This window comes from Nicotiana sylvestris, chromosome 3 (assembly GCF_000393655.2).
Source record: "Nicotiana sylvestris chromosome 3, ASM39365v2, whole genome shotgun sequence".
Taxonomy (NCBI): domain Eukaryota; kingdom Viridiplantae; phylum Streptophyta; class Magnoliopsida; order Solanales; family Solanaceae; genus Nicotiana; species Nicotiana sylvestris.
The window spans coordinates 54,259,597-54,283,493 of record NC_091059.1 but is presented as its reverse complement, the minus strand read 5'-3'; the positions used below and the strand labels follow the sequence as shown (position 1 = coordinate 54,283,493).

The following is a 23,897-nucleotide window of genomic DNA, read 5'->3' as shown; positions in this document are numbered from 1 at the left end:
CGGGCGACGGTCAAGTAAAAACTCCTCTCCAACAAGTTGATACTTAACGCCATAAAGGGAAAAATCTGTATAGACTGGGACTGGGTCACCAACCCCGACAACACACGAATCTCTCCAATTTGCAGACAGAACACATGTGATAGGCTCACCCATGCGCCCGCCAAACAAACTATGCGACGATACCACTAGCTAAAATCTAATTTCGTCCATACATTAAGACGCCCCAAAGCTTGAGCAATACATTCATCGCCCCGCCTATCGACTATTTCTCTAGGACGAGTGATGAAAGGACTAGACAGATTGGGACTCTGCGAGTGCACGCACGGACCGAACGGAAACATGTAATATTCTCCAATGAATAAACAAAGTAGCAAGATGATCTTATACAACGCCAAATGTACATAATCGCACCAATGCAAAGGAAATATAAATATGACCTTGCTCGAATTTACAAGTCAAAACTGACTCCGCCCAAGTTGGCAAGTCAAAATTCAACCTCGCTCGAATTAACAAGTCGAAACTGACTCCGCACCAAGTTGGCAAGTCAAAATTCGACCTTGCTCGAATTGACAAGTCAAAACTGACTCCGCCCAAGTTGGCAAGCCAAAATTCGACCTTGCTTGAATTTACAAGTCAAAACTGACTTCATTCAAATTGATAAAATTCGACCTCGCTCGAATTAACAAGTCAAAAGTGACTTCGCTCAAAATGGAAAGACAAAATTCAACCTCGCTCGAATTAACAAGTCCAAATTGACTTCACTCAAATTTGAAAGTTAAAATTAGACCTCGCTCGGTTAACAAAGTCAAGTTCAAATTAGCAGATCGAATTCGATCCCACTCGAAGTCAACTACCAAAAGTCAGGGACTTATTGCGAGAAAATCCAAGAAATTTGAAAAGAAAAGAGAAGGGAACGCCAAAAACATACAAACGAAAACGAGCTGACTATTTCATTCGAAGGACAAAAAAAAGATACAAAGGGCCGTAAGGGGGCCCCACCCAACCAACCAACCAAGAAAAAGAGAAGATGAAAAATCCAAGTTCAAAAGGAAAAATTAAAAGTACAAAGCTTCACTCAGCGTCGTCCACACCATCATCTCTCTCCCCACTTGGTTCGGCAACTTCACCTCCACCATCACCTTCTCCATCAGAATGTTCATCATCAAAGGCAAGTCCATCCTCGACCTCATCTTCTCCATCAGCCTCTAGTGTCGCGGGGTCATAGTCGCAGGCAAGCCGGGCCTCACGCGCTTTGACACAGACCTCTTCAAAAGCGGCTTTCGGAACATTCCCCGTTGTCAACAAACCCTTATATATATCCCGCTGAGCCTCAGTGTGGATCCACCTCTTGTACAAATGGCGAGGAATGGACGCAGGAAGAGTTGAAGCCAAAAGTTGAGCTTTCTTAGCCTCGAGGGCAGCAATTTGATCGCCCAAGGTTGAGACTTCTCTCTCAAGATCGCAAATTTTCTCATCAAACTGCGCCTCCCTCAGAGCAGCCGTCCCCATCTTAGTTTCATGCTCAGATCCATGAACGTAGATAGAATCCTCCAGCACCGCAGTCCTCGCCAAGGCCGCTACTTGGGCTCTTTCGGTCCTCTCTAATTTGGCTACTTTCCCTCCAATTCGATCGCTTTCTCCACTAGTTCAACACTTAGACCAGCGACTCTGGAATCACTCTACTCAAGCTCCACCCGCAAGGAGACCACCTTCGCCTGAAAATCAACACACTCAGCCACAATGCCCTTGCCCACCTCAAGCTCTTCTTCTTTAGCCTTAAGCAGCCCCTCAAGTTCGTTGTACCTGCCCATGGACCGCATCAGGTCCTCGTCCTTCCACTCCAACTCCTCCTTAAGGTTGTACATTGAAACCATCTTCTGGAATATGGTAGCCCGCCTCTCCTTGCAGTGGAGACTCTCAGTATCCAAAATAAAAGTCTAAAGGAAGAAAAGAGGATAGAGAAAAGTCAACAAGAATAGAAGACGTGAAACGAAGAAAGTAATAAAGAAGTCACCCTCAAAGCCATTCCGCCCATGTCCTGAGACAGGCCAGCATCGTTGATCTCCTGAAGGGCCCTGTTTTTGGTAGCGGAACAAAGAACAGCAAATTGGCACACCAGGCTTACTGTGTCATCCAACAAATCTAAATCTGGGGAAATCTCGATTACGCGGGAAGAACTGTCCGCTCCCGCTTTTACCCGAATGAACCCGTCTCCATACATTCTTATGTCCTCAGGGTCAATATCTGAATCAGACTCGTAGTCATCTACAACCACACTTTTTGCCCTCTCGATAGCCGAAGAGAAAGCACGGGCCAGTTGTGAAGCCGACGGACCAATCGGAATGATTGCAGTGGCCTCCTAGCTCTGCCCTCCTTCAAAAGAAGCTATCTCCATGATCAGGGGAAGCATGGTTTGAACGACCAAACCAGTACCCCCGTTCGGTTCGGGCACCGCCAATACGGGTTCACCCCTCGAAGGCCCCTCGGTCTCAGCCTTTATTCTCCGCCTCTTTAATGGAACCTCTTCGCCTTCGCCCTCTAATGACTCGTCCACCAAATGAATTGCGGGAGCCAAAATCCTCGCCAGGGAAGAAGCAACTAAGTGGCTAGGCCTGCGAGAAGTCGAGGTCTACGGGACAGCAGTAGTCTGAGCAGGTTCGCTTGCAGCCACTACAAGTACGAGCTCAGGTAATATACCCAACTGGCGAAAAGCGGGCGTAAGAGCCCTCGCCCTCCTCGCTGCCCTCCGACCTATAAACAAAGAGGAGAGATAAAACGATATAAATGATGATATAAAAGCCCATATTTGAAGCGAAAGACGACTCACCGGCCGCAGGTCTACGACTAAACCTCTCGTTGAAGTGAGACCACTCACGAATCCCCATAGTATGGGGGAGGACCTGAATCACCGAGTCACAAATGCCAACAACTGGTAAATGAGGATCTCTCAGGGCTGCAAAGGAAGAAGGAAAACGATAAGATTGCCCCAAAACAAACAACGACCATTTTTAGAAAGAAAACACTTACGAGCAATGTTCCACTCCTTGGGGAATCCGTCAGGGTTTGATACCACATGCGTCGTCTTCACGTAGAAGGAATTTTCACAAAAACGACAATTAGTTTTGTCGTCCATCTTCACGACCAACCCCTTGGTCCCCCGATGACGCATATGAATCATCGTGCCCCTATGAAATCTTGGAGCGAAGAGGTGAAGCACACGGCATAGAGAAATACCATGGCTGGACAACTCCGCGTATTTGATTAGCATGAGGAAGAGCTTGTAAATGTAATTAGAGAGCTGAGCCGGGCACACATTGTAAAAGTAACAAAAATTCTCTGCCAAGGAGAGAAGAGGAAGCGTGTAGCTAATGACAAACGGGTACGCGTAAAATGCGCAGTACCCGGTGTGTTTGGACTACATTGCTACCAGCGGGAATGATTTCAACTTAGGTCGGTATTAGCCACTTAGCTCTAAACGCATTGATCACCACCGCATCTATCGTAGAGATGACAGGTTCATGTTCATCCTTAGGCAGGGTTTTAAAATCTGATCAATCCTTAACGAAGCACGGGATTATCTCATCCACGGTGGGAAAGTTTTCATCTTTCACCTTGGCCACCCCTTCCTCATGGGGAGGAGCATCTGCAGCCAACATCACAGGGTCAGAAAAAGCATTGGCCATTTTTTCTGAGTATGTGAAGAAGAAGTACAAAGATGAAGGAGGTGAAAGTAGCAAAGGATACTAAGAAGAGGAAGAAAACACTGAAGCTGAGAACTCAAAGAGAAAAAGGACTCGGGCTTCAAGGGCTTTAAAAACACAACAATTCGAATAAGGAGTGTCTGTCCCTATTTATAAGAACACAGACACCCCAATTAAGAAATCCCAAACGCCGCCTCATTAATTTCAAAATGGAAGAAGCCGAGGTCAAGAGCCAACCAAGCCGAGGTCATGTATGGAAAGCAATATAATAACGAGCGATTCAGCTACGGCCGAGGTCGAGCACTCAATTCGACCTGAGTGGCTGATTCAAACACTTAGATATTTTAAAGAAATATTCCACAGAATATTCCAAGAGCTAAGGTATTCCGGTTAAGGACCGTTGGATAAAGAAAGTGCTTTTGTATAAATATTAGAGGAGAGAATAACAGAAGGGGGGATTTTTGACACAAACTCACACGCATATGCAGACATATTTTTGAGAGAGGATAGAGGATCTTCATCTTGGGCTCCTCGCCAAGGAGAAAGGAGAAAGGAAGCCCAAGTCCTCAGTATCCGTCATTAGTTGTATTATACCAAATGTACAGGGGTCAACTTTGTTCAAGAACGGTGACCATTTTTATCTACATATTATCATCATCATTTAACATTATGAAGATCATCATCCTTTTCTTACATTATAGGATACAATTATCGTTATGGTTTAGTTTTGGTTCAGCTATATTTACTTATTATTATTCTCTATCTCGGATCTAGGATTAATTATTTTTGGCGAGGATTTACCTTAAATCTTCCTATTTAATTAGTTTAATAAAAAATTTAACACTTTTTAGTTAAACAGCGATATCTTGAATTCTTTTTTTTTTAATGATCTTCACGTGTCAAATCCCTCTACTATTCACCCAAATCAAAGAGAATTTCATTTAATATTACTCTATCACCAATGACAGAAGACTTTTATGGACAATATTTTTTTCGTACTTTTTAAACAAGCTTTGATTACAAAATCCTCAAGGCAGCCGACGATTAAACTAATTTTGAAAGAAAAGTTAGTCACACAACTCGAAAGACACAACTTCCTGAGGAAGAACACAACAATTCTTTTTCTTCCTTAATTGTTTAATATTTTTATAAGTAGGGTATTTAGATTACTTAAACATTATTAAAATAATAATTATAGTTGGGCAATATGTTTATTATTTTTACCTTTCAAAATAAATAAGTATTGTAATCGAAAAACATTAGATAAAGTATCTAACGAAAAACATACTAGAATGAGTAAGAAAAATAATGAGTTAAATATGATCATACTGTGTTGGTTTCAAGACAATCCCGTCCAAAGTGAATACAGAGTGAAAAGGCGAGAACCAGTAATTATGTCTTTTTTCTCATTTTAAAATCTAAGCAACAATGTTTCTCTTCTTATTTGAAAAGATATCATCGATTAGAAACTAAAAATCGGAACCCTTAGTGAAGCTTTGGAATGGTTGTGATCATTAGTGAAAGGGTATGAACCTTTGCTTGGGGCCATTGGCAGGCTTTATCTTTTTAGTTTTTATAAATAGGGTAATCAGATAATTTAGAAGGGTATTTTAATAATTTAACTTTTCAGTTAAAGTGTTCCTACTTTTATAATAATATAGATAGATAGATTAAAAAAATAATTTTAGTAAAAAATTATTTGAAAATAATTTCTTTAATGAAATTTTTTACAACCGCACAATTGTTATATCGTGTTTAATTAAGATCATATGTATTAAAAATTTTATAGCCATACAAATGTTACGACATGTTTAAGCCAATAAAATTCAAATGTTATTACTCTTTTGTTAAATTTTGTGCCGAATCAAATTATATCATATAAATTAATATATGAAATTAAAATTTCCGAAGGCACCTTTCGGAAATAAACAACAACCTAAGCAATTACCTTTAGGGTTGTGCTTCCTAATTGTAAGAAAACTCATTTCACAGAAATACAAAGCGACCACTCCATTATCCGAAATTATATAGTAAAGTCATATTTCTTTCGTTTGTAACAGAAAAGTCACTTAGCCATGTCTATATCGCTTAGAAGGTCATTCAACTAGATTTCTTAAACTTTGATTGTCAAATACCTATTTTGCCCGCTCAATTATCAATTTTTATCTTCTTCTTCTTCTTCTTCTTCTTTTTTTTTTTACTTTTTTAATATTATAATTTTTTTTCTCCCTTTTAATCTATATTATGGACTTACCTATCGAAAAAATAATTTTTATTTAAAAAATAAAAATTCAATATTCTAGCATATATAATATCAGAATAATAAAATAATTGAGCATAATTTTCATGAATATATAATATATATTATAAATATACCTTTATTTTAAATAATTATTTTTATATTACATACATAGAATTTATATTTTCAAAACTTTTATTTTCTTTCATTCTTAATTGTGTAAATAAATTTTTGAGTTTTTGTTGTTAACATCAAAATTGTTATTACGAACAAATTGTTCTAATTAAATTATTTACTATGCTCAATATATTGTTATTCTAACATTATATATGCTTAAATACTATTTTATTTAATTTATAAATAAAATTGATTTATTCTATAGGGAATTCCATAATTTATATTAAAACGAGAAAAATTCATATAATTAAAAAGTAAAAAAAAAATAAATTGACAATTTAGAGCAAAATAGGTAATTGGAAATTAAATGTTTGAGAAATCTAGTTGAGTGAGCTTCTGAGTGATATAAGCATAGTTAAGTGCCTTTGTTGTTACAAACAAAAGAAAAATGACATTAGTAAATAATTTCAGATAGTTGAGTGACCATTTGAGTAAAAGACTCAAATTTTGACCTACATTATGGGAATAGGCTTAGTAAGCATTTGGACATAAAAATTGTATGTTTTGGAAAAAGGTAATATTTGGAGTTAAGTTGAAAAAATATATTTGGAATTTGAAATTACTTTTTGACATGCATTTCACTTGAAAAAATATTGCAGTTTTGTGAGCAGAGAAAAAAAATTCTGAAATTTTTGAAAAACTCATTTTCGAAAAATTTTCAGAAACATACAAAATTTTATGGACAAACATATTTTTGAAAAAATAATTCAAAAAAATATATATCTTTGGACAAGCGGGTCCTTACTATTCTTCGGAGAAATTTCCAATGCCTGCATAAATTAAAAATTGAGTATGAGGAAAGAAATAAAGAAGGAAAAAATCAAAAAACTTACAAAGAAGAACTTACCATGGTGTTTGGCTTCCCATCTGCCCCTCGCCAAATCACGCTAGCGTTGTTTGTCATACGAGGAGGTCGCAATTAGTTTTCGGACCCAGTCCTCGAGGTCGAGGACCGCATGAGACATCCAAGTGACCGATACAAAAAGGATGAAGGCTTCAAGCAATGCATAAACAAAATACATAAGGTTACTAGGGGACAACTTCACTTATGGTTGGGGTTCTATTCTACTGGGAACGACATATTTTCCTCGGGGATGATATCGCAGGCCCTCACTCGGATGAACCGGCTCATCCAGTCTCAATCTTTATCCTCGTCGTTGCTAGCAAAGAAGGAATTGGTTGACCGATGTTGGAGCTTGATCAACCCTCGGAAAAGCTGGGGCCAGTACAAGCTGATAAGGTGACTAAGGGTAAACTCGAGCCCCTTAGCCTTATTGGAGAAATAGCGAAGCATGATCACTATGTGCCAGAAAGAAGGGTGGATCTGGACGAGGGTGACTTGATATCTTTTATAGAAATCAATCACAATGGGATCAAGAAGACCTAGTGTGAAGGGGTAAGTATAAACTCTTAGGAACCCCTTCACGTGGGTAGTGATACTCTCCTCGAGGGTAGGTATCTGTACCATGACCCCCCCCCCCCAATCCTTTTTCATAGCCTCGAGGTGTTTCTCCGTTATCGAGCAGATATACCTCGATGCATGTTCACATCAGCCGGGAACCGCAGGGGAGTTTTTGACTTTGAAGTCTTTCTTTATGACACAGGAACCGGGAACGATCTCGTGAAGGGCCAGTGCTTTCTCACCGACTGGACGGGAGGAAGAGGAGGAAGCCTTCTCCTTTTGAGGAACTATTTTAGAGGTTTTCGCCATGATTTTAGGATTATAGAAGCGGAAAGAGGCAGAGTTTGGTATTTTTCGGCGCTAAAAGGGCAGAAGTAGCAGGTGGTGAGAGAAAGAGATGAAGAGAAAAAAAGGATCAGAGAAATTGCAAGGAGGAAATAAAGTCCTTGATAAAAATAAGAAGCGCTGTATTTATAGGTAGGCGGCGACGGTTCGGCGGCATTAGTGGAAGACCACTACTAGCGCGTATTTAATATATTGGGGAAGAGAACCGACGGGCCTTTTGAGTCACCTCAAGCACTTACGCCACGACGATGACGTCATCATCAGCGACTCCGAAAAACCGAGGTTCAAATCATTTATTATCATCTTATTCTAAGAAACACGGGACTATCTGTATACGATCGAAATCAGGTATGCTTGATTTAGTGGGATCGAGGAACCGCTTCGAGACTGAATTTCAAATAGACTGGGCTCGACCCCGATGGCAAAGTTCGAAGTTTGAAGATCAAGGTGTCAAGGTCGAGCATGACCACCCTAGAGATAATGCCGTCATGGTTTTATAAAAGAAAAGGTAAGAGTCCCGCAATGTCCCCAAGATCAAGGCGTAAATTTTGGAACGGATTTATACGAATTCGTATTAGGTGGTTAAACAGTTGTCCGATTAGATTCCTTACTAAAAACGAAAATACCTTATTTAGGACTCCCCTATTGTATAAAGAGGAGCCCATTCATTTGTAAGATCGTCAATCATTGGCAAAAGAATATACTGTCTTACTTTCTTGCTCATTACTCATCAGAATTATCTCTTTGCTTTATTGTTTTTACTTTACTGTTCTTGTTGACCTAACTCGAGGCCATCATAGCTCGAGGTCAAGATTTGCTCAAATGCTGGTTTGATTCGACTTACATTTTTAATTTATACGTTAGATTTTTTGGTTATTAATTAGTATTGAATTAAATCACGTATCTTTAAAACCACAAAGAAGTTTAATTGTTTCTCGTATTTTCGAGGTAAACAAGTATAAAATTATGGAAGTTTTGAGTTAATAACTAGTAGAGCATGAACTAGAGAATTTTTGGCAAATACCTAGGACTGGTAGAGAGATTGCTTTAGCTGGAAGTTGTTCCTTAAATCGCTTCCACGACAACTGTTTTGGCATTTTTGGGTCACGTAGTGTCGAGTAAGGGGATCAAGGTGGATCCGAAGAAGGTTGAAGCAGTGCAGAGTTGGCCTAGATTGTCCTCAACTATAGAGATACGGAGTGTTCTTGGTTTGGCAGGGTATTACCGTCAATTTATAGAGGGTTTATCATCTAATGCAACACATATGACCAGGCTGACCCAGAAGGGTGCTCCAATCAGGTGGACAGAGGAGTGTGAGAAAAGCTTTTAAAAGCTCAAGATAGCTTTGACTACAGCCCCAGTAAGAGATCGAGTCCTCGATTCTTAAATCGGGGAAATATAAGAAGAGAAAAAGGGTTTCGAAACCCGAAGACCCCTAAGACAAAATGGCTCCTACTCGAAGACGCAGGAGGAATGTTATTCACGTAGACATAGACTTGGCCCACCCGTTTCTGGAGGACAAAGAAAACAAGGGCGAAGAGTCGGTGTTGGTGACCCGAGCTAGGAAACTAGTTGAGGCTGCCAAAACCTCTAAATCGGAAACCCTGCCTCGTGAAGAAGAAACTCCGAAAAAAGACTCGGGCAAGGCCCCCAAATCGCCTGAAGTCGAGATTGTTCCTCCACCTTCAACAAGAACACCTAAGGGACAAGTACCGAGATCCCCGAGATCGAATAGAGAACCCCGAGTGACATGTTCGGGGCCATGACAATATGTCACTCTCCTCCCCTAACAGGTTATTCTGAGGAAGCAATAAGGGACGCTCAGGCTCTGCAAATGCCTGACCCCAGCAGAATCCTCGGTAAAGAAGATCTTTTCTATGATTGCTTTACTAGGATCGATGATGCCGCCGACTTCAATGACGCATCTACCCTCTTTGAAGAGGCTTGCCGTCTTTTCTCTCGGGTAAGCATTAAATCCTATCGTTGCAATTTTTTCTTCTCCCCTTTCCCTAACTGATATCTCTTTTTCTGTGTAGGCCATCACCAAGTTTAGGGCTGAGCTGAGCCAATGTGAGGTCGAGCTCAAGAAATCCTCGGATAAAAGGAAGGCCCTGAAGCTCCTTTGTAGCAAAAAGAAGGAGGAGCTCAAGGACCTTCGGACAGATTTGGCCAAAGCTCGTAAAAATGAGGCCGAGCTAGACAAGCAGGTAACCGTCATTTTAAAAGAGTATGGTCTACTGGACCCGACTATGGAGGCTAACACTTTAGTGTCTTAGCTGTAGCAAAAATTGGATATGATCGAGCATCTTCGAGGGGAGGTTGATCAAGTTAAGACCGACTGCAACTAGTGGAAGGAAAACATGGATCGACTTGCTATTGATAAAGAGGCTGCTCTAGCCAATCTGGCCTCGGTTGAGACCTAGCTCCGGGGTGTCAAAGTGAAAAATCTGGCCTAGGCCAAGAAGATCGATCAGCTCGAGGCCAAACTTGTCGCAACCAGGGCTAAGGTTGATGAAGCTAAGGCCAAGGTCGAGAAAACGAAGGTCGCGGCTGATAAAACTATTGTCGTGTACCTAAAGGATACCGAGGCCGCTCAAATGGAACTAATGGAGCCTCTAACCAGGAGAAACAAATTAGTGATTTTGCTAAGTGTCAATCCCGGAGGGAGACCCTCGAAGAGATCCATGCTTGAGGTTTTGACCATGGCAAGGAGATAGCCCAAGCAAAACCACTCAAAGCCAATGCCAAATGCCTCATCTCCTCCTCCGAAGATGATGATATAGAAGGTAGCCAAAGCGGGTCCGATAATGAAGCTGGGCTCGAAGAGGAAACTGCTTCAAAGGGAGAGACCAGCTCTAGACATTGATAGGATTTTCCTTTCTCTTTTTGTGTTTTTTTGTCATACCTTTTATCGGTTTCTTGTATATATCTTTTTCTAAGTATATAAAAGAAAAATTACCTTGAATGGGATGTTTCCTGCCTTATAAAATTCTTGTAATGATTTCATTCTTTGAGCCGTGTGTTTGAGATTTTATCTTGGATGTTTTCTTCAAATTTGTCGTGGTCGAGTTTGAATAAGGTCCGAACTTTGGGGCGTAGAGCCTTACGGGCTTGTGTTGGATAATGATGAGTCCCCGAGCCATAATCAAGCTAGTATTTATTTAGGCTTGGGATAATCGAACCCTTGGGTTCAGATCGGGTGAGGACAAGGTCTTGAACCCTAAGTGTATCGGCCCTTGGGATCTTTTAGATGGGGCCATTATGGCCTCTAAGAGATGGCTATTATTTCCCCTTTTCGGGTTAGAAGACAGTAAAAATTTATTTATGCCTTGGCATGCATTCTTTACCCATTAGGTTTTTTGAGGGTTTGGTGTCGATCGGAACCCTTTGTTTTTAGTGCCTTAACACAAATTTGTATTTGGATAATTCGATACCTCTTAAAGTTTTTGAAGGGCTGATTTTGTTGAAGCCCTTTGATTATTTTGTCGAGGGTAGCCTTTATTTAACCAGTTTTTTGAGAATTTGAAGGCCTGTTTTTATTGCTAAATTCGGACTTCTCCGATCCACATTATTTTGTTCGTAGCCTCTAATATGGACGTAACCTTCGAGAGTGTCTCTTGGACTTATTTCCCATAGCATTTCTAACATGTTCGAAATGTTAGTTCCCGAGTATGATGGCCTTGGCCTTTATGTCGAGGGATGCCTCTTTGAGGTCTTATGAATTCGAGTTTAGACGACTCAAATGTGTTGACTGTTGATGGTAGTCCCCGAGTATTCGAGGTGTATCTGTGTTTTGGCCCTTGAGCCATTTCTCGCAGAATCACAAGTATGGAGCTCGTACAGTAATAAACATCTTTAAGACACAAAGGGTTTGATATAAAAAGAATGCTTCTTTGAATAATTCATATATGCGTACATGTTTTGCCATCGGGGCTCGACTATTCTATATGGACACGGTTCATCTGACCGTTTGGCCCATTACAAGGTTTTTCCTATCGAGGCCCTCTTTGGAATGAAAAATATAACCTCCGAGGGTGATTCCCCCCAGTATTCGAGGTTGATTGAAAAGATGCTTTAGATACTGTTGAATTTACCCTAGGTGGCACATAGTTGTTGCCTCGTTAAAAGCCTCGCCGGAATAACCCATTTGGGATAAAAATCGATCTAAGGGAAAAAGAGTGCAATACATGCTTTAAAACCTAAGGTCTTCATGTAGAAGGGTGACCTCGACGTCCTCGATCGAACATCTGCAATGAGTTAGTCTTAAATACATATGGAAAAAAAGGAGAATGTCATACCTTAGCAGTAATATCATTTGAGTAGTGATACATACCAATTTTTGGCAATTGTTCGCCTTCCATCGTGCCAAGTTTGTAAGACCCTTTACCGATAACTCTGATGACTCGGTACGGTCCTTCCCAATTCGGGCCTAGTTTCCCTTCATTCGGGTCTCGAGTATTGAGGGTGACATTCCGTAAAACTAAGTCCCCGATTTCGAAGTGTCGGAGGTTGGTCCTTCTATTATAATATCTCTCGATTCTTTGCTTCTGCGCAGCCATCCAAACAAGGGCTGCTTCTCGTTTTTCATCTAATAGCTTGAGGCTGGTATTCATAGCCTTGTGATTTGATTCCTCCGATGCATATCAAAATTTGGCGCTGGGTTCCCTGACCTTGACTGGAATCAAGGCCTCAGGGCCATATACTAAGGAGAATGGGGTTGTCCCCATCCTAGACATGGATGTTGTTCGATATGCTCAAAGAACCTCAGGTAGAACTTCCCTTTAGCGTCGTTCAACCTTTTCTTCAAATTTTGAATGATAGTCTTGTTTGCCAATTCGGCCTACCCGTTTCCGCTCGGATGATATAGCGTTGATAAAATTCTTTTTATTTTGTGTGCTTGGAGGAACTCCGTTACCTTGTTACTAATGAATTTCTTGTCGTTGTCACATACGATTTTGGCAGGTATCTCGAATCGACACATAATGTGGTCCTAGATGAAGTCAATAACTTCTTTTTATCGGACCTTCTTGAAGGCATGTGCTTCGACCCATTTAGAAAAGTAGTCAGTTATAAATAAAATGAATTTGGCTTTACCTGGGGCCATTGGTAGAGGGCCGACGATGTCCATTCCCCATTTCATGAAAGGCCACAAGGACAGGACTGAGTGAAGTTGCTCTCCGGGCTGATGAATCATTGGTGCAAACCTTTGACATTTATCACATTTTCTAACAAACTCCTTAGTGTCCTTTTCCATGCTATCCCAGTAATACCCTGCTCTAACAATTTTACCAATCAAAGACTCGGCGTCGGAGTGATTCCCACAAGTGCCTTCGTGGATTTCTCGTAGAACATAATCGGTGTCCCCCAGCCCCAAACATACCGCCAATGGTCCATCGAACGTCCTCTTGTATAATGTTCCATCTTCATCCAATGTGAACCTAGCAGCCTTAGTTCGTAGAGTCCTCGACTCTTTATGATCCAATGGGAGCTTTCCATTTTTCAAGTATTCAATATACTTATTCCTCCAATCCCAAGTCAAATTTGTAGAATTTATCTCGGCATGACCCTCCTTGACCACTGATCTCGATAATTGGACAACAATCCCTGGGATAATATCATCTTCTTCAACTGATGACCCCAAGTTAGCAAGTGCATCAGCCTCACTGTTTTGTTCTCGAGGCACATGATCAAGAGTCCACTCCTTGAAGTGGTGCAAGGTTACCTATAGTTTGTCCAAATATCTTTGTATCCTATACTCTCAAACTTCAGAGCTTTTGTGTACCTGGTTCACCACCAATAGAGAATCACACATGGCTTCAATGACTTTTGCCCCCAAACTTTTAGCTAGCTCGAGACCTGCAATTTAGGGACTCATAGTCGGCCTCAATAGAAGTCAACCTAAAAGTTTTGATAGATTGTCTAATAGTGTTACCTGTAGGTGGCTTCAAGACGATGTCAAGCCTGGACCCTTTCACATTTGAGGCACCGTCCGTGAAGATGGTCTATACCCCCAATGATGTACCCTATTTTAGTAGAAGTTCTTTCTCCACTTCGGGTATGAGGGTCGGTGTAAAATCGGCAAGAAAGTCAGCTAAGATTTGAGACTTGATGGTCGTTCAGGGTTGCTATTCGATATCGTACACGCCAAGTTTGACTGCCTATTTGTCCAATCGGCCTGATAACTCGGGCTTATGCAAAACATTTCGGAGAGGATAAGTGGTGAACACACATATTGGGTGACACTGGAAATATGGCTTTAACTTTCTAGATGCGCTTATTAATGCAAGTGATAACTTTTCCAAGTGTGAGTATCTAGTTTCAGCATCTCCTAAAGTACGACTTACGTAATAGATAGGGAACTGCGTACCTTGCTCTTCTTGAACTAGTATCCCACTTATCGCTATCTCGGACACTTCAAAATATTAGTATTGCTTTTCATTTACCTTCAGAGTGTGAAGCAGAGGTGGGATCGATAAGTATCGCTTCAATTCTTCCAATGCTTGCTGGCATTCCGGGGTCCATGCGAAATCATTTTTCTTTTTTGAGTAAGGAAAAGAACTTGTGGCTTCGATCTGATGACCTCGAAATGAATCAGCCCAAGGCGGCTATCCGTCCTGTTAGTCTTTGTACATCTTTCACACTATCTACGATAGTGATATCTTCGATGGCCTTAATCTTGTCGGGGTTGATTTTGATTCCCCGATTTGATACCATGAAGCCAAGGTACTTGCCCGGACTGACCCCAAAGGCACTTTTTCTGGGTTAAGCTTCATGTTATACTTCCTCAAGATTTTGAATATTTTCTGCAAATGAGTTAAATGGTCTTTTGCGTGTAGGGACTTAAGCAACATATCGTCAATGTAAACTTCCATTGATTTACCTATCTGTTCCTTGAACATTTTGTTAACTAGGCGTTGGCATGTAGCTCCAACATTTTTTAGCCTGAAGGGCATTACATTGTAACAGTATGTTCCAAACATAGTGATAAATGAGGTCTTCTCCTGGTCCTCCGGGTTCATCTGAATTTGACTGTAACCGGAGTAGGCATTCAGAAAGGTAAGTATTTCGTGGTCGGCCATTTGCATCGATCATGCGATCGATGTTAGGCAGTGGAAAGGAGTCTTTAGGGCATACCTTGTTTAAATCTTTATAATCTATGCACATTCTAAGTTTATTCCCCATTTTAGGGACTACAACTACGTTAGCTAACCATTCGGTGTATTTTACCTCCCGAATAGACCCTATTTAAGAAGTTTATTTACCTAGTCCTTTATGAATGCATGTTTTACCTCGGACTAGGCCTTCTCTTTTGTTTCATTGGCTTGAACCTAGGTTTGAGGCTTAGTCGATGTGTTGTTATCTCCGGTGGGATCCCCATCATGTCTAAATGGGACCAAGAAAAACATTCTACGTTATTGATAAGAAATTGAATGAGTTTTTTCCTGAGTTCGGGGGTTAATCCTATTCCCAAGTATACCACAGACCAACCAATGCGATACGATGAATTGGCGAAATAGGAATTTTGGCATTTTCCGGTTGGTAGTGAAAATTTTAATATTGGGGTCAGAATTAAATTTCGGAAATTGGAGTTGTGTCATTTGGGATGTATGTGCAAAATTTCAGGTCATTCGGATGAGGTTTGATAAACTTTTTGATCGATTGCGGAATTTGGAAGTTTTGGAATCCTTAGGCTTAAATTCGAGGGTGATTTGGTGTTTCGGCGTTGTTTTGAGTGTTTCGGGGATTGGTACAAGTTTGAATAATGATATATGACTTGTTGGCATCTTTGGTTGAGGTCCCGAGGGCCTTGGGGATAGTTTTGGATGGTTGTCGAGAAGTTTGGACTTGGAGTTGTATTGCAGAAATTGCTACTTCTGTTGGTTCCGCACCTGCGGATTAGGGACCACAGGTGCGATGATCACAGGTGCGTGGAGGCAGCCGCAGGAGCGGATGATTTACCGCACCTACGAGCCCGCAAGTGCGAAGCCTTGGGCGCAAGTGCGGAAGCTAGACTTTAAGTGAAAAACCACAGGTGCGGTTATTTTGCCTGTAGAAGCGGTCTGCAGATGCTAAAAGAGAGTCGCAGGTGCGAGATGCGTGGGCAGAAATTATAAAAGGTCATCTTCGCAATTTTCAGCTTATTTCCTCCATTTTTTAGACAGGTTTTGAGCTTTTTGAGCGGATTTGAAGAGGGATTCAAGGTATAATGTTTGGAGGTAAGACTTTTGAACTCAATACTCGTTTCTATGGCATTTTTACTGATTAGGCTTGAAATTATTGGAAATTAAGGGTTAAAATTGGAGAATTAAGGCTTCGTATTGGAGAGTTTCCATTGGGGATTTGAGGGGCCATTTGGGATCCGATTTTAATGTTGTTGGTATGTATAGACTCGTGGAAGGATAAGGATTCTAGTGATGTAATTTTTATCGAAATTCGAGACGTGGGCTCGGGGGTTGGGTTTGGCCGATTTCGGAATTTTTGACGTAATTTGATCATTTTTGCTTGGGCTTTGTTCCATTAGCTTATATTGACGGCATGAATCTGGTTTTGGTTAGATTCAGAGCATTTGGAGATCGACTAAAGAGGCAAAGGCATCACGAGCTAGAGTTTGGACTGGATTGAGGTAAGTAATGATTGTAAATGTTGTATTGAGGGTATGAAACCCCGGATTTCACATCGTGGTGCTACTTTGAGGTGACACACACGCTAGATGACGAGTGTGAGGGCGTGCACCATTGGGGATTGTGACCTGGTCCATCCTATACGACTATTAAGTTGCGTATTTGATTGAAAACTATTTGATTCTATTGTGTTTTGGAAAGTATTACTATGTTTTGGGCTGAATGCCTTATGTGGGCCTCGTGCCAACTGTTTGGACCCTTAGGGGCTTTTTACTACTACTCTTCATTGTTTTGACTTAATATATGTACTCAGTCAAGCTGTATTTTACTGATTTCATAACTTAGCCGTATTTACACCGTTTTGATATTTCAAATGATATTTTGGGCTGAGCATCCTATTTTACTGTTGCCCGGGGAGCTTGAGAGGTTTCTGACTGAATGAGGCTGAGGGCCTGTGTTGTGAGGATATTATGGGAAGGGGCTGCATGTCGCAGCATGTTGTACTCATTTGTGATATATGAGAGGCCGAGGGCCTGATTTGTTATGCCACGAGATGGCTTGTGATAGCGCTTGGGCTATAGGAGCCCCTCCAGAGTCTGAACACCCCTAGTGAGTGTGAGTACCAAATGTGAGTGATGTGATATTGCCCGAGGGGCTGTTTTTGTTTCATGTTGTTACCAGAGGGGCTAATTGAGGTAGCCCAAAGGGCTGGTTCTGTTGATATTTTGCCCGGGGGCGGTTTGGGATACATGTTTTGCCCGATGGGCTATTTACGTTCCTATCATTTTTACTCACTGTTCCATCTCTTGTTTGAAACTATTGAAAGATGTTTTAAAAAGCTTTTACTGAAACTGAGTTGTTTTTACGAGTTAATGGATTTTTTGTATTATTCTGGACATATACTGTTTTGTTGTAGTGTTATGACATGGAATTACCTGTTTTTTGCTGCTCAATTGCTTTTACTTTTATTCCTTACTTAGTTTGCGTACTCACATTACGCCCTGCACCTTGTGTGCAGATCCAGGAGTCTTGGGACGTGATAATGAGTGTTGATCAGTCTACCAGCAGATCTCCGGAGTTGGCTAGATAGCTGCTTGGCATTTGCAGCCTTGCACTTCTCCTTCTTACCTTACATATATTGTCTTATTATTTTATTTTCAGACTGTGTTAGCCTTTCTTGTTCTTAGACGGGTTTGTAGTTGCTCGTGACTGTTGACACCCCGGCGTCGGGCTTGTGTAATATTTCCGCACTCCTTATTTAAACTTATATTATGTGATTTTAGTTAATTAATGGCTTAAAATGACTTATTATGATTTTCACGTTGGTTTTTGGTTTGTGTCGGCTGGCCTAGTTTCACGGTAGGCGCCATCATGACCAGGTTAGTTTTAGGGTCTTGACAAGTTGGTATCAGAGCCTAGGTTAATAGTTCTTACGAGTCATGAGCAGGTTTAGTACAGTCTCAAGAATTGGTATAGAGACGTCTATACTTATCCTCGGGAGGCTGTAGAACCTTAGGAAAAGCTTCACATTCTTGAATTCCTATTGTGCAAATCTTTTGATTCTGGTAACTAAACTTCTGTTATTCTATTCTCTTACAGATGGTAAGGACACGTGCTATCGGTCAGGACAGATGACCACCAGTACCACTAGTTGGGGCCACTAGAGGCCGAGGATGTAACCAAGGCCGTGGTAGGGGCAGGGGTATAGCCCACACAGTAGCTAGGGCAGCGCATGTAGATCCACCAGCCGCCCTAGTTCAGGGTCAGGTCCCAATTACGGACTCTCCAGTAGTACCAGCTTAGGCACCGGCTGTGCCAATTGTTATCCCAGGCCTTTAGAAGGCCCTGGCCAAGATTATATTAGTGTGCAATGGCCTAAATCAGGCGGTCTCAGTTACTACAGCTCCAGCTACTTCTCAGGCTAGGGGAGGCGCTCAGACTCCCACCGCTCGCACACCTAAGCAGGTCGTGAAGGGACTTCAGACATCGGGGGCACCTCTAGTCCAGTCGGTTGCAGCTGCTCAGAACTATGTAGCTCCTATCATGCTAGAGGGCGAGCAACACAGGTTGGAGAGGTTTGGTAGACTTTAGCCTCCAACTTTCAGTGGTGTAGAGGGTGAGGATGCCTAGGGTTTCTTGGACAAGTGTCAGAGGATGCTTCAGACGGCAGGTATTTTGGAGACCAGTGATGTCTTGTTCACTACTTTCCAGTTCTTCGAGGGTGCACTTAATTGGTGGGAGGCTTATAAGAGGTGTAGGCCGGTTGGCGCAACGCCCCTTTCTTGGAAGTAATTCTCCGTTCTCTTCCTTAAGAAGTTTGTACCTGTGTCTTACCGAGAGAAGCTGCCAGGCAGTTCGAGCAACTTTGTTAGGGCGACAGATCTGTTACACAGTATGAGATGCGGTTCTCCGAGTTGGCTCGTCATGCGGTCTGGTTGGTTCCCACAGATAGAGAGAGGATCAAGAGGTTTATAAATGTCCTCGGTTTTCAGCTTCGGTTTCTCATGACCAGAGAGAGAGTATCTGGTGCTACCTTTGATAAGGTTGTTAACATAGCTCGATAGATTGAGATGGTTCATGGTCAGGAGAGGGTTGAAAGGGAGGCTAAGATTTCTCGTGGTCAGGGAGGTTTCAGAGGTGCTCCTCATTGGGGTCAGTTTCAGCATGCAGAGGCCATCCATTCACAGTCAGCTCGCCCAGGTTATTGTGGGGCATCGTCGAGCCATGGTTCTCACAGTTTTCATCAGGGCCATTCATTGCTTAGTGCCCTTCTAGCCCAAAGTTCGTCCTGTGCTCCATCAGTTCAGGGATCTTCCATGCCAGGTTCTTCTACTAGTCATCCCAGTTCTAGGGGTTCCTTTCAGTCCCCGTCTCCAGCACCAGGGGGTTGTTATGAGTGTGGAAAGTTAGGGCATATGTGGAGGCAGTGTCCTCGTCATCTTGGGGGTTCGTCTCAGCAGAGGAGTTAGCCATCGGCTTCAGCACCAGTTACTTCACCACCCACCCACCCAGCTAGGGGTGGAGGATAGTTGGCTAGGGGTCCCCCCTAAGAGGAGGAGGCCAATCAGGTGGTGGTAAGGCCCGTTTCTATGCACTCCCAGCCAGACCTGATCCTATTGCTTTAGATGCTGTTATTAAAGGTATTGTCTCAGTTTGCCATAGAGATGCCTCAGTGTTATTTGATCCTGGTTCCACTTTTTCATATTCATCATAATTTGCTCGTTATTTGGATATGCCTCGTTAGTCTCTTGTTTCATCTATTCGTGTATCTACTCCGGTGGGCAATACTATTGTTGTAGACCACGTATATCGATCGTGTGTAGTGATTATTGGGGGTTTGGAGACCCGAGTGGACTTTCTGTTGCTTTGTATGGTCGATTTTGATGTGATATTGGGCATGAATTTGTTATCTTTGTGTCGTGCTATTTTGGACTATCATGCTAAGACAATGACATTGGCTATGCCGGGTGTGCCACAGATTGAGTGGCAAGGTTTGACTGATTTTGTCCCCAGTAGGGTGATTTCATTTTTGAAGGCCCAGTGGATGGTTGGTAAGGGTTTTCTTTCTTACTTAGGTTTTCTGAGGGATGTCAGTGCAAAGACTCCTACCATTGATTCGGTCCCGGTAGTGAGGGACTTCCCGAATGTATTTCCTGCAGACTTGCCGGGCATACCATCAGACAGGGATATTGACTTTGGTATTGATTTGGTGCGGGGCACTTAGCCCATTTCTATTCCACTATATCGTATGGCACCAGTCGAGTTGAAGGAGTTGAAGGAGCAGCTTCAGGAACTCCTTGATAAGGGTTTTATTCGTCCTAGTGTGTCGCCTTGGGGTGCTCCTGTTCTATTTGTGAAGAAGAAGGATGGCATGATGAGGATGTGCATTGATTACAAGCAGTTGAACAAAGTTATAACCAAGAACAAGTATCATTTGCCTCGTATCGATGATTTATTTGACCAGCTTTAGGGAGCGAGAGTGTTCTCAAAAATTGATCTCCGTTCAAGGTACCACCAATTGAAGATCAGGGACTCGGATATTCTTAAGACAGATTTCAGGACCTGATATGGTCATTATGAGTTCCTTGTGATGTCTTTTGGGCTGACCAATGCCCCAACAGCGTTTATGCATTTGATGAACAACGTGTTTCAGCCTTCTCTCGACTCGTTCGTTATTGTATTCATTGATGATATTTTGGTATACTCGCGTAGTCAGGAAGAGAATACCGAACATTTAAGAATGGTATTGCAGAGATTGAGGGAGGAGAAGCTTTATGCAAAGTTCTCTAAGTGTGAGTTTTGGCTCAGTTCATTGGCTTTCTTTGGGCACATGGTGTCTAGTGAGGGTATTCAGGTTGATCCGAAGAAGATAGAGGCGATTCAGAGTTGGCCCAAACTGTCCTCAGCTACAGAGATTCATAGTTTTCTTGGTTTGGTGGGTTATTACCGTCGGTTAGTTCAAGGATTTTCATATATTGCATCACCCTTGACCAAATTGACCCAAAAGGGTGCTCCATTCAGGTGGTCAGATAAGTGTGAGGTTAGCTTTCAGAAGCTCAAGACTGCCTTGACCACAGCTCCAGTGTTAGTTTTTCCATAAGCTTCAGGTTCATATACAGTGTATTGTGATGCTTCGAGAGTTGGTATTGGGTGTGTGTTGATGTAGGAGGGTAGAGTAATTTCTTATGCTTCTCATCAATTGAAGCCCCATGAAAAGAAATACCCTATTCATGATATAGAGTTGGCCGCCATTGTTCACACATTGAAGATTTAGAGGAATTATCTCTATGGTGTGTCTTGTGAGGTGTTTACTGATTATCGTAGCCTCCAGCACTTGTTCAAGCAGAAGGATCTCAATTTGAGGCAGCAGAGATGGTTGGAGATGCTAAAGGACTATGATATCACTATATTGTACCATCCGGGAAAGGCCAATGTAGTGGTCGATGCCTTGAGTAGGAAGGCGGTAAGTATGGGTAGCTTTGTGTATATTCCTGTTGGGGAGAGACCTCTTGCAGTTGATGTTCGGGCCTTGGCTAATCGGTTTGTGAGGTTGGATATTTCGGAGCCTAGTCAGGTCTTAGCTTGTGTGGTTTCTCGGTCTTCCTTGTTTGATCGCATCAGAGAGCACCAATATGATAATCCTCATTTTCTTGTCCTTAAGGACAAAGTTCAACACAACGATGCCAGAGATGTGACTATTGGTGATGATGGAATATTGAGGATGTAGGGCTGGATATGTGTGCCCAATGTAGATGGGCTTCGGGAGTTTATTCTGGAGGAGGCCCATAGCTCACGGTATTCCATCCATCCGGGTGCCGCGAAGATGTATTAGGATTTGAGACAATATTATTGGTGGAAAAGAATGAAGAAGGATATTGTGAGATTTGTAGTTCGGTGTCTCAATTGTCAGCAGGTGAAATATGAGCACTAGAGACCCGGTCGCTTGCTTCAACAGATAGATGTTCCAGAGTGAAAGTGGGAGCGGATCACCATGGACTTTGTAGTTGGACTCCCACGGACTTTGAAGAAGTTCGATGCTATTTGGGTGATTGTGGATTGACTGACCAAGTACGCGCACTTCATTCCTATGTGTACTACCTATTATTCAGAGCGGTTGGCAGAGATCTATATCCGAGAGATTGTTCGCTTGCATGGTGTCCCAATTTCCCTCATTTCAGATAGTGGTAATCAGTTTATTTCGCAGTTTTGGAGGGCTGTGCAGACAAAGTTGGGTACTTAGGTTGAGTTGAGCATAACTTTTCACCCTCAGATAGACGAACAGTCCAAGTGCACTATCCAGATATTAGAGGACATGTTGCGCGCTTGTGTCATTGATTTGGGTGGTTCATGGGATCAATTTCTACCGCTCGTGGAGTTTCCTTATAACAACAATTACCACTAGAGTATTTATATGGCTCCATATGAGGCTTTATATAGGAGACGGTGTAGATCTCCAGTTGGTTGGTTTGAGCCAGGTGAGGCTAGGATTTCGGGTACATACTTGGTGCAAGATGCTTTGGACAAGGTGAAGGTGATTCAGGAACGACTTCGTACAATACAGTCAAGACAAAAGAGTTATGCGGACTGGAAGGTTCATGATGTGTCATACATGGTTAGGGAGAAAATTCTACTGAAGTTTTCTCCCATGAAGGGTGTTATGAGATTTGGGAAGAAGGGTAAATTGAGCCCTCGGTTCATTGGTCCTTTTGAGGTGCTTCGGAGGATTGGGGAGGTGGCTTATGAGATGGCTTTGCCACCTAGCTTGTCGGGTGTGCATCTGGTATTTCATGTTTCTATGCTCCGGAAGTATATTGGCGATCCATCTCATGTTTTGGATTTCAACACAATTCAGTTAGACGGTGATTTGACTTATGATGTGGAGCCAATGGCTATTTTGGAGAGGCGGGTCCGAAAGTTGAAATCAAAGGATATAGCTTCAGTGAAAGTGCAGTGGAGTGGTCGACCCGTGGAGGAGGCTACCTGGGAGACTGAGTGAGAGATACTGAGCTGATATCCTCACCTATTTGAGCCTTCAGGTAGGTTTCTTGACTCGTTCGAGGACGAACATTTGTTTAAGAGGGGAAGGATGTAACGACCCGACCGGTTGTTTCATGAGTTACCGCTTCGTTTTCCCTATTTCTGCTTCATTATGTGTTGTTCAGCTACATTTCATCGTATCGCATTGGTTGGTTTGGGTTCAGAGTGATTTTGTAGAGAAATGAAACACTTAGTCTCTTTTTGGGGAAGCTTTAGTTGGAAAAGTCAACTGGAAGTTGACTTGTGAGTAAACGATCTCGGAATTGAGTTTTTATGGTTCGCATAGCTTCTTGAGATGATTTGGGACTTAAGAGCATGATCGAAATGTATTTTGTAGGTCCGTGGTAGATTTAGGCTTGAATTGGCGAAATAGGAATTTTGGCGTTTTTCGGTTGGTAGTGGAAATTTTGATATCGGGGTCGGAATGGAATTCCAAAAATTGGAGCAGGTCCGTTGTGTCATTTGGGACGTGTGTGCAAAATTTTAGGTCATTTTGTATGAGGTTTGATAGACTTTTTGATCGATTGCGGAATTTGGAAGTTTTGGAATCCTTAGGCTTAAATCAGAGGTGATTTGGTGTTTCGGCGTTGTTTTGAGTGTTCCGTGGATTGGTACAAGTTTGAATAGTGATATATGACTTGTTGGAATGTTTGGTTGAGGTCCCGAGGGCCTCATGATGGTTTTGGATGTTTGTCAGGAAGTTTGGACTTGAGTTGTGTTGCAGAAATTGTTGCTTCTGTTGGTTCCGCACCTGCGGATTGGGTACCATAGGCGCGATGATCGAAGGTGCGTGGAGACAGTTGCAGGAGCGGATTTAGTCGTAGGAGCGGATGAATTACCACAACTATAAGCACGTAGGTGCGAAGCCTTGGGCG

The 23,897-nt window shown here is 42.1% G+C and overlaps 2 protein-coding genes across 2 annotated transcripts; both read left to right on the top strand.

The window, feature by feature from the left end:
- Positions 1–20,725: 20,725 nt before the first annotated feature.
- LOC138887373 (uncharacterized mitochondrial protein AtMg00860-like) lies at positions 20,726–22,387 on the top strand. The gene is made up of 2 exons (XM_070169115.1): positions 20,726–21,025; positions 22,256–22,387. Exons 1-2 carry the CDS (start codon positions 20,726–20,728, stop codon positions 22,385–22,387), a joined length of 432 nt encoding a protein of 143 aa, XP_070025216.1.
- A 9-nt stretch (positions 22,388–22,396) lies between these two features.
- Positions 22,397–22,981, top strand: LOC138887372 (uncharacterized). The gene is made up of 2 exons (XM_070169114.1): positions 22,397–22,696; positions 22,838–22,981. Exons 1-2 carry the CDS (start codon positions 22,397–22,399, stop codon positions 22,979–22,981), a joined length of 444 nt encoding a protein of 147 aa, XP_070025215.1.
- Positions 22,982–23,897: the final 916 nt, after the last annotated feature.